General features: G+C 41.9%; 1 protein-coding gene across 2 annotated transcripts in view; it reads right to left on the reverse strand.

Annotated features, from left to right (window-relative positions):
• Positions 1-12,220, reverse strand: part of slc25a21 (solute carrier family 25 member 21) — a 92,300-nt gene that overhangs the window by 21,352 nt on the left and 58,728 nt on the right. For both annotated transcript variants that reach the window (XM_072689585.1, XM_072689586.1), the window contains one exon: positions 5,501-5,549. In XM_072689585.1, the coding sequence (XP_072545686.1) occupies positions 5,501-5,549 (49 nt within the window). The remainder of the gene's footprint in view (positions 1-5,500; positions 5,550-12,220) is intronic.

The raw sequence follows: 12,220 nt of genomic DNA on the forward strand, positions 1-12,220 counted from the left end.
CAGTTCAGAATAGTCAAGGCTGCTTTGAAGTAAGGAAATGGTTGGGGATAGCAGTGACTCCTTAGAGTCAGCAGGTAACCGGCAGCCATTACATAGACACTAGGGGCAGAGCGCAACACAGCCATCAGGGCTCCCAGACCAGCCTCCTTCAGTCTGAAACCTGAAACACAGCTCTGAGTTTATGCTCTTCACCCCTACCTAGCAGGGACACCACACATGAGGCAGCATTTGGAGTGGGCCACAGATGCTACGAGGCGTCCGACAGGCGCTGGAGACAAACGAGTTTTCATCAGGCACTTTACTACTTCTCTAAAACGGGTCATTTCAGCACACTGGGACACTTGCTTCATTTCAATGTTTTGTAATATGATGTGGAGCACCTCCTTCTAGAAAAACTATTTAATACCAGGTCCTAATGTGCAATGGCAGGCCCATCAGCAGGAGGTCACACAGCTAGCAAAAGAGCCACTGGGACATTAGCTCATGTCTAGCAGGCCAAGAACAGTCTACAGTTTGGTTAACCTCACGTATACTAGCACTACTATTCTTTTTAGCACCATCCTATTGATTGTAACATGGACATGTTGAGTGATCACAGAAACAATCATCAAACGCCCATCTCCAGTTAAAGGTTTTTTTTGAAAGATTTTAGCAAACTAAAAACAAAAATTCCATCAGGACCATAGAGGCATGACCGGGAAGGATTAAAAGGTCAGGGCAGCACAGCTGAGTGGCCTGCTGCTTTACAGGACCAGATCAGCTTCCAGGCCTAAGAGCTTTGAGCCCTGCTGTTTAATAGCTGGTTGAGGGATTCCATTGGGAGTCCGCTGGTCAGGTAGCAGTCAGAGGGTTGATGCCTGGAGGCTCCTCTCTCACTGCCATCCGCTCCTCAGACATCATCCGTCACTGCCCTTATCAAACAGGATGCTCCTTCCCTACATGCAAAAGTCACTTTCAAACATGCTGTGATCAAACGAAAGCAGTGTCATCATAGTGGTTGCCACAAGGGGTAACCTCAGCTTTTTTCCAACCACCTGCTGGTGGAGACAGCACAGGCATGTTTGTGAACCAAGCCGTGGTAGATTCAAAGTGAAGGCCCTTCAACACACCCAGACAGGACAGGCTCAGCAGTGTTTTACCTAAATACTCAAGTACTTACAATATGAACATGTATATTGACGTTTCATTATGGTGTGTTTGCCATGTGGTAAAGGCAGAATATACAGTTTTTTGGGGTCTACCAATAAGTGTTTTGTTGGGCCAATATTTACTGGCCATTAATTTGACATGTAAAGTGTGGATATTTGACAATGGATTTTTATTTGCTTCATATTAGAATTTCCATGCCACCTTAAATGGTGGAACAATATAGTGTCTCGTTTGTTTTGCTGCAGAGGATTTTGTGCTGACTTTACTGATTTACTGATGGGACTGTGTGTGCAAGAGAGGTTATGTTCAATTTAGTTGAGCTGTTTTACCAGCAACGGTTCTGCAGTCAGCCTCAGCACACCCATCTCTTCACTGTGTTTATTTTTACACAAGACACTAACAAAACATCACTTGTTGCGGATGAGACAATAAGCTTCAGAGGCTAACTGCTGATTTGACTGGCTACATGGATATGGTTATTTTGACCATTCCAGTAAGGCAGATGCATCTCAGTTTGTTCAGCCTATACGTTACTTGTACCATGGTCTAGTAAAAGTAGCAGTATATAGACTTATAGCTATGTATTTAGAAAATCTACTGTTATTCTTTAGTTCTGTTTAATTGGATGTGGTGAAGCAAAAAATAAATAAATAAATAAATGACAGTTGACAGTTTGTAAAAACATAGTAGCAGTAGTAGCAGTTCACTTTAAAGCCCTAACCAGGTACTTATAAGAGTCACTCCTACATCTAGTATCACTGGATAAAGTTTATTTCTACCATTTAAAGATTTTTTTATACAAATAATCCAATCAGGGATTTAGCTTTAGAGACTCTCCCACAACTTACAAATGTTAGCTGGTTTCAGCATGCTGGAGGGCTCAGATCAGTATCCACAGCAGAGATATGAAATGACAAATTCATTAATAAGTTGATTATTTCACTATTATGATTCAACCAAATGGTAGAATTCTGTATGTTTTGTAAGTTTATTTTTGCAAAATGTGACTTTTTGTTTTTACATAATATTTGTATCTGAATAATTAATACATAAATAAATAATCTTAATAATTCATTCCATAACTGGTATTTGTGAAACATATCTGCTGAATTAGGTGATATAAAACACTTGTAGATGCACCGTGTCACTAATGTACAGTTACAAATAATACAAAGTTGTCCAGATGGTCACTTCTACACTTCTACTAGTCCTTAAAGGGTTAAATTCGGTATTGGCACAGCAGGCTATGCTGAACAAGATGGCCACATGTAGGTTCCTGAGGTTTCAGAAGATTACACAACAAGCCACCATACTTTTAAATCACCAACACAGAGAGGGAACAAAGACTCACACTGGCACACAGCTAACCAGTGAGAAGTGTTTAAACTGTGACAGGAGTGAAAAAGTGGCAAGGGGGAGGCTTGAATTCACAGCAATGTCTGGGCCTGTGGGAGGAGCCAAGGGTGTATTTGGGGTGGAGTGAGACTGTGTAACCGGATCTCCACATAAAGAGCAATCTGGGCTCTTTCCTGGTCTCTAATGAGAGCTGCAGCGAGGCCGGCAGGCTGATCAGAGTCAGATGGGGTGCCCCGAGCGCACCGCCCCCTGCCGAAAGTGCCGCCCGACACCCTTTGTTACCTCCAAGTGAGCTGAGACCAGCCCATGAACCATGTAACTAGGTGGTTTCCAGGTTAATGAAAAGCTGTAACTCCAGTCCCACCATCTCCCTGGAAGGCTAACTACTCACAAACACCCCTCAAGCCAACCCACTCCTTCTGACAAATAAGCACAGAAAATATATTCCAACATTCCTACCCAAAAATACGGTACCCTTGAACACGCTTCATATGCCATAGCGGGATGGCAGTATACATAGGGTTAAATTTAGAGTAGAGTAAAAAATGATTTACATTCTGAAAACAGAGAGAGAGAGGGTGAGAATATTACACATGGACAGATCCTTCAAGCCTTCGTTCCCCGGTATGACTCTAGTGCCCTCCTTTGCTCGGGGTAAATATGTATTGTAAAGTATACGTTTTGTCAGGTTCCTCTGGAGAAAACGCTTTGATTTTGCAAAGGCGGCTTGATGAATAGAGAAAAGAAATGGTTCACTGCAGTTGGCGTCCAATTTGGAGCAGCGGACATTAAAGCAGCAGCCAGGTACTAATAAGAGCCATTCCTGCAACTAGCGTCAGAAAGGAGGTGTGTTGGGTACGACTCCTTCAACGGCTCCAAGACCTACACTAATAGATTTCAGCTCTGCTCACCCTGCCAATTAGCCTGCAAGCATTCTTTAGGAGAGAAGGGAGGAAGTGGGGAGAAAAGGGGATGAGTAACACAACCACTGCAAATGTAAGTTGTTACCCACATACTGAACATAACTGCAGACAAGGTCTTCTATACAAAACAGGAGGTTTCATAAGCCAAAATCACAAATAGTAAGATAATAAAAGTCTGAAAGATACAGTGAATTACTGTAGTAAATTTGTATCTGCTATCTTGGCTACATTCACACAGCAGGTAAAGTGGCCCAAATCCTAAACTGATTCTCATGCGCAGATGTGCAATGCTTCACATAAGATATTGGTTTCATCATCCCCAGCATCACAGCCGCTCTCACGGAGTAACATTGACTGACAGCTGGGTTTATCACAGAAAATGTGGTCAAGCTTGCTGACTAGGTACACGTTATTCAGCCCTGGCACTTCTTTGGTTTGTGTTCTTTATTTTCATTTTACAATGCAGACGCATCCTCCTACGTCCACATTCAGACATTTCTATAGGAATTTCTCCAAACATGGATCAGCTGTTGCTATATGTGGCTTCTAATTTAGTTTGAACAGTGAGATCACCCCAACAATTTATGAGGTCTGTTACCGTCCCATCTCACCACAAAAAAAATTATAAAATAAATGAATAAATAAATCAGTCACTGCTGCCTGTGCTCCATTTTGCCTTCTTCTTAGCAAATGTCGAGAGTTGGATTGATGTAAAAGTCGTACAATTCTGATCTAGCTGTTGATTCAGATTCAGTATGTTTTTGTCATTCACACTGACACACAGATAACACATCTGTGTCACATATAACAAAAACATTGTTTTTTTGACCGCTTCGACCTGCTGTGTGAATGTAGTCTTAATGTTAACAGAGTAGTTAGGAGTTAGGAGGTTCTGATACATCAGTGACAATATAAAATATATGTTTTAGACAGAGCAACACACAGAGACACACAAGTTAGTACACATCTCTCTCTCACTCTCTCTCTCTCTCTCTCTCTCTCTCTCTCTCTCACACACACACACACACACACACACACACACACACACACACACAAACACACACAAACACACACAAACACACACAAACACACACAAACACACACACACACACACCTCAAATAAATAAAGCTGTCATGACGTAGCAGATTTTACCACTTTTTAAAGAAGAGCATTACAAAGAAAATAGAGTGTGCACTTCTAACCCTGACCCTGCTTGAAAAGAGAGTGGCCTAACTGTGGCCTTACCTGTAATAAACCCCAAACCTTCAGCACAAGACCTTAAATCACCCTACAGAACTCTGGAGTATCACATTTCTGCTTTAAACACGTTTGCATTCTCATGCTTCATCCAGGTCCACCATCATTCCTTTGTGGCTTCTCATTCAAAGAGGCACACACACACACACACACACACACACACACACACACACACACACGTGTTTATATGCATGTGCGTGTGTGCGTAGGTGGGCTTTTACGCATGTTAGCAGCAGAGCCAGGGTCTTGGCAGGGCACGCAGAGGCTGTAAAGGTTTAGGAGTGGCCCACGACCTGTTTACTACCCAGTGAGCAGCGCTGGTGTGAGGGCCCTGATCATCTTCCACCCCTCAGTCCTCCTAATCTCACTTATATTTTCTCCCTCACAAAACACAGAGAGCGGGAAAGCAGGCCAACAGAGAGATCCAACATTCGCCATGCACCGTTCAAGAGCCACTGATTCATTTTTCATGTTTCTTTCGGTTTTACAACCACAGGCCTTGAACGAGAAATAGAATTAAATAGAATAATGAGGTAAAAATGTGAGCGATTTGCAAACATTAAAGAGTACTGCTTAAACATTTTGGGGGCGAATGGTTAAATGATGCATTTCATTTTCCACAAAATGATTTAGGCTCTTGGCACGAGTGCCCACACTGGAGAATGCAGCCCTGTCCAGCCCAGTATTGGCAGACAGAGGGAAAAAAAAGGAACTGCAGGAAAAGCATACCCAAATAGAGGCTTGAGTAGTTTCTGTAGGTCTAGAGAAGACTGATGAGTAACCGTTATTGAAAAGGCCAAACTTTTCTTGTTACCTGGTCTTCACTACATCCAGTGGGTGCATCAGACAAATCTCCACCAGACCTACAGAGAAATGAAACAACATTATGTTATTAAGCAATAAGTAATACTTAATACACAACAGCCTTAAATAACAACAGCACAAACTGACTGTTACACAGCAAATCACATGGAACTAAATGAAAATAAATAAATACATAAACAAAAATCTTCGAACAACTTCAGCAGTGTCTTACAAAAAAAGAAAAATACAATCAATAAATATTCAATTGCACATAAATAGGTTTACACATCAGAATTCAGACATTTGTAAATACAAATATGGAGTCACAGATGTCTGCAAGCCACATGTTCATGGGGCGGATTTGTGTGCGTCCATCTACCACAAGCAAGTGGAGGGATTTTCCCCTCAAAAATTCCTCCGCACCAGTTCCCCAACCTCACATCCGACGGGAGCAGCTTGGCCAGGCGACCGCCTTCATCACTTGGATCCTGTTTTTGCCTCCTTGCCACTCCACTGCAACTGACAAGCATGTGGTGAGGCCCTTGGCATAAAATGGCCTCAATAGAGAGCTGTGGCGAATGGCATGGAATGAAGCACTTGCCTAGTCTGCAAGTCATTACCATCATGCATTTTCTTGATGGCTCAAAATTACAGCATACAGTCTCTGGACAGTGAGACTACTTCAGCTTTTCTGGGTCTTTTCTGGGAATTAGGGAATAAAAATCAGTATCAGCACAAAATATCAGTATCATTGACATCTGCACTTTTTATTTTTTACTTTTTTAATTTATCCCCTATCCTATTTATTGTTTAGTGTAATTTTCCTTTAGTTTAATACTGTAAATAATCTGTGTTCTGTGTTTTTGTTACTTGTCATACGTGTTGCTCTCACCAAGACAAATTCCTTGTATGTGTAACATACTTGGTGAAATAAAGAGATTCTGATTCTGATTCTGCAGATGACATATGAGGGTGATTATGGATGTGGACAAAAGGCAAAGGACTTGGCACAGCATGGAAGCAGTGAGTGACAATAGAACACTTCCAATGACTGCGAGCAACCTACTGAACAGCTAAAGAGCATTATTGAGGATTTACGGACTGATGTGTCACAAGCCACCATAAGACTACAAGACTACAAGTCACCACTGCTATGAGAAACATCAAAAAGCCTGTAGTAGCCTGTAGAGTTCTGAGACAATTATGTGAGGGACCGGCCTTCTGGCAAAGGGATCTGCTGATTAGCATCCTTGACATTGCTAGTTTGTGTGAATTTCAACATTACTTGGCACGGCCTCCTTGGCGTGATTTAAGACAAGTGAGATTTATGCATGCAGATTGCACGATGCTAGAAGACAAATGATGGCTTCAGTAAGCTAGTCAGCGTTAGGTAGCGACAGTAGGTGCCTTGTAGTTGTAGTGCAAGACTAAAAAAATTAAACTGCTGCATAATCCTGCAGCATCATGAGGTGCTGTGCACTTCCTGGTCCTGATTTAGCAACACAGCAAACCGAAAAAGAAACTTTAACCGGTCTAATGGGTCCACGCCGGCTCATCTGAGAAATGTGAAACAACTGCAACGGTATGAATTTTGTGTCCAGTGAACGTCTCTTTTACTTGCAACCATTGCAAATCCAAAACAACACTTTCACGTTAGCCTAACCTACTATGTATAATCACATTGTCCAGTAAAATGAGAGGACCATGTTTACAGAGCTGGCTCTGGGATACTCTTGGATTCAAGCAGGCATCCTACACCTTAACCTCACTGTCTGGTTCATTCCGAATCTAACTGAGCTTGAAGAGAGAGCCAAAACAACAAAATGATGCTTCTTTCCAGCTATGATTGCGCTGCGGTGCATTTCTGAACCTAGCTCTGTGGGGATCCGCAAGCACAAGAGGTACTCAGCTATTCCACGCCAGCATTTTCAGTGCACCAGGTTTATAGCTGTGACAGGACACAAGCTGGTCATTTTAACATGTTGATTTCACACTGTGAAAGGCAACCCTTGGCATGGTGTTCAAAGTAGCTACCACACAGATCAGGTTCCACTGGGTGCAAACTGAACAATGGTTGAAACTCTATCTCAGTCGGCTATGTGCTATGTAAATAGGTAATAGCTTCTGAATGCCTGTTTTGCACCAAACACTGCATGACAGTGAGGAATTGGCAGCTTTTTTTTTTTAATGTTTGTTTGAGTGATGCTCACAGCTAGGCTATCTGGCAGCACCACAGACAAAGGTTTGACTGTTCAAACATAGGATGAAGATAAGCGAGATCTTAAGAATAAGGAGGTCAGGACTCTCAATGAGATTGTGGAACAGAGGTGCTCTCTCTCAGTCAAACCCCTAAACTTAGATTTCTCACTGCCACTCTGCTGTTGACTTTAATGGCTTCCCTCACAGATTCCTCTGTGTGTACACAGCTGTTCAGCAATAGGGCCCTCATTCTAATTTGCGCCATTAAATATATTGTCCATAAACAAGACACTGTCTCCTTCAGGGTTTTCCAGGAAAGTAATTATCAGAAGAAATACCAGGAATTGCAGCTCAATGTTTTGTCTTAATCTGGGCACCACTAGCTAGTATCGCCACACGGTCATGAGCCAAACTTACAAAAGTCTCCTGTCAATGAACATCAAAAGATCTGAACAGGTTTGGCATGACCCTGAGCATTACAAGTGCATACAAGCAGTAAGAAAGTGTTAGGTGCAGTTGCTAGTTTTGGACCTTTCAGATATGCACTGACTGACAACCGGAGTAGAAAAAAGCCATAAGCATAATGTAGCCCCATCAGATGAGAAACACTGTCAACTGGTCAAAAAATGACACCAAAATACAGAATATTTGGATCGCTGTAGCACACAACAGATCACTGAGAAGTCAATACCGGCTCTAACGCAAGGGTCTCAAGAGTTTTTTGTCAGTTATCACCACAGCCAGTCCAACGAACACACACTATTAAAATGTGGCCTACTTTAATATAACCCAATTCAAGCAGTGAGTAGCTCACTGAGTAAGCACATGGGCATGTAAGTGTGCCACAGGAGCCTCTCTCTCTCCGTGAAAACCCTTCAGTTGCTCAGTCCTGCATGAGAGAGCCTAACAGAAGCGGCAGATCAAAAGGTACAAACCAGCAAGAGGCCACGAGTGCCTGTCACTCATTTGACTCTAATGAACTCCATCTTAAGGGAAAAGCTCCCAACTTAAGCACTGAGACAAGAGTTATCGTCTCCCACAGAAAAGGGGAAATGCACAAACAAGGTGAAAAGAGGCAGGAATAAACCACAGCCATTCTTTACTGTGTTCCATATGGATGGATTTAAGTGGCCAAGAAAAGAGAGGAAGAGATGGATAAAAGGCAAGAGGCATTGGGACATTTCTCACACAGGACTAATACATAAACAAACACAATGCTAGGAGTTAGAACAATCTGTGTGCTACAAGTAAGCAAAGGTTGGACTTCAATCTTCAAATCACACGGTGCCAACATGGATATGGATCTAGAGAGGTATGGTTGATGGTGTAAAGGTACAGGCGTAAGACTACACTGTGTTGAGTGCATTCTTTTCCAGCCTTAATGGATTTAGTAAAATAATAAAGACTACTTTAATGATCAGTGGGTAAAAGCCACTAAGCAACACATGCATTAAAATCATCTTTTTATGAAATGTTACATTTACGACACTTGGCTGGCGCTCGTAACCAGAGCGATTTAGATTGAATAATGTTACGCCACCTAGTTCTTCTAGTTGTGCTATGACTAAAAATTATGGACTGGGGTAGACTGATGTACTATAGGTTCAAATGTTTGTGGACACCCCTTCTAATGAATGCATTCAACTTCTTTAAGTTGCACCATTGCTGACAGAGATGTGGAAAAGCGCACACACACACACACACACACACACACACACACACACACACACACACACACACACACACACACAGACAGACAGACAGAGACATAGCTTGGACCCTCTGGGGGAGATGAACCTAAACATGAACCTATTGGCACCATGCCTAATGAGGGGTAAAAAGCCCATCAGCACTGAGCTGTGGAGCAGTGGAACTGTGGGGATGAAGTGGGGTGGTGATCGTCCAGAATCCTGATCTTACTGACGCTCTTGGATGCAATCAAAACACCAAAATCTACTTAAAAAAAAAAAAGCCTTTCCTGGAGAGTATAGACAGTTACTCCAACATAAGCAGGACTAACTCCTTTTAAATACCTTGAGCAGGTGTCCCAATACTTTTGTCCATATAGACTATTGATTATTGGCAGACAAGGAGACCAGCAACTGAAAAAGGCTATACATTTGAGGTTTACATTGGGGGCATTTATTGGTACACAGTTCCTACACAGAACAAACATTACATAATGTTTAATAAAATAAAAACATTTTAACATGTTAAAGATGGCATATTTATTTGAGAATAATGATAACATTTAAGCCATGTTTTAATGCATTTAAAATATGATAAATGCAAAAGATGCAATAAAATAACAGAAAAATACCTAAATTCAAGCAGATAAACACTTTTAGGATTGAATGAGAGGCTTTACATCAACATATGACGTGTTATAAGCACCTTTAACTGATATTTCTTTCATTATTATTGTGTCTGTTATCAGTTTATTAAGACTACAGTCTGTTGTCTGTGTTTAATGTTATTAAAACAAAAGCACAGGCTATTGACAGTCTAAACACGCACACAAATTCTAACTTGAGCTGGAAAAATGCCACCAAAAACTTAAGCAAACTTTCTCTCACTCGAACAGCCAGCTTACGCTCCTCAAACAATTGTGCTGTTTTGAATTAAGCTGAATTTGGCTTTTTATTCATCAGCTTCTTATTAGAATTTTCCATTCCACCCTGAAGGTTTTTCCACATTTGTTTGGCTACAATGAACTTGACTGTGAACGGCGAGACTCAAAAATCTACTGATGGAGCAGAGCGTTTGAGAGAGTGAGTGAAGAGAAGCTACAGTCTGAGTTGTTTGCCAAACAACTACGCCATCTATCCCTTCATCTTTCCACTCCAGTGGTTAACGGTGTGTTTCTCAAATGCAGATGCAACAAAAGAGCGTCTGACTGGTTTCACTTGACACGTGGTCCAGGTTTTGACCAATCCTGAGACACTGATTTTTTTGTTTACTGCTTTTATTGTTCGCATTCAACATGTCATACTTATTCTGACCAATCCAGCAAAGCTGTGGGCAGGGCACTAAGCCAGACGAGTAACCGCCAGTTGATGTTGTGTGTAGCTCACGTACACGCTTTTCTTCTGCTACGAAACATGGATACAGTAAAATAACAAACATTGGCTCTTGTTATGGACCTGGCCAATAATCGATCAGCCCTACTACTGTTGTATGCAAGCTTTATTGGCAAAAACTTTAGGTAGCCTAAGAAGAACACGCCATGCAGTTTTTTCTCTAAATGGTTAGGCGATAGGCCCAGCTTGTAAGATAGATCAGGTAGCTTAGTAAATTAGAATTTTAACTGGCTACTTTGGTATAAACTGACGTAAACATAACTACGTCAGCTTAAATACGATTTTAGCAACATTATGTAAACCTTGTTGGACCCCATCACAGTTGCTACTAAGGCTGTAATAGTATTTGTACTGAGCCATCATGGTATGGACGTCACAGCTCTGTAGGCTTAAAACACTACAGGCTGTACAACAGCTACTGTACTCAGGAGGACCATATGTAACTTGTGTTACTGTATGTTCAAAATAAAACCCAGGTTAGCGGTGTGCCTTTGGGAGGGGGGCATTTGTGTACACATACACCTCAGTTGCTGTGCAAATCTGCACTTTGTCAACAGGTCAATTACACTAGGCCTTACACTGGCTACTACAACAGCCTTGAGGAACCAAACAAGTCTGACGATTTTTCCTGTTCTTAGACTCATCGACAAAGCCCAGTGTTGCATCAAGAGATTTCTTGGGCTGTTAACACATACTACTGTTTAATCACAGTGCTGAGCAGCAGTGCCTACACACTTCACATAACACTTAACTAGAGTGCTATACCTACATTCAGGGATACGGAGTAACACGGTCCCGTCGGAGTAAGAGATTCAGGAAAAGACATGAATTTGGGTCCACTCCCCCTCCTAACGGAACTGCAGCTAGTGCCCTGCCATCTGGTTGCTGTTTGAACCACGCTTAGTCCTGTACCACTGAATGAAATATTATTGAGTTGTATTATTTGCCATTACCTTTTGTGTCTGAACCTCAATGGCACTGACAGCTCCTGTCATCTGTGGCTGCTGCACCAAGAGACGCACATAAAAACGCATGCATGCACATACACAGACTGTTCATGTATACACAAATGTGCACATATACACACAAACACTAATCAGTATTACTGACTGGCGAAAAGAGGCTGGCCTACATCCACCTCTTGTATACAGCCACTGAGCTCAAAATCAGTCAAACTTGTACCGTATGGAACTCAAGTTATGCTACAAAAGAAGATATCAGTGTTTTATGCCGTTCTCTGCAGTGTTACACATGTGCTGTGAACATAGGACAAGGAAAGGGAGGAGTTTTGGAGCCAAGAGAATGGGAAATTATTGGACATGGACAAGTAAATATCATCATACAGGAGCTTGCACCTACAGTATGTTGCCGACAACGTTTATGGTTAGAATTGGGATCGTGGAAAATCATCCACCATCAAATCGAGGCGATTACAGCCTCAAACCTCGTCC

This window comes from Salminus brasiliensis, chromosome 10 (assembly GCF_030463535.1).
Source record: "Salminus brasiliensis chromosome 10, fSalBra1.hap2, whole genome shotgun sequence".
NCBI classification, from domain to species: Eukaryota; Metazoa; Chordata; class Actinopteri; order Characiformes; family Bryconidae; genus Salminus; species Salminus brasiliensis.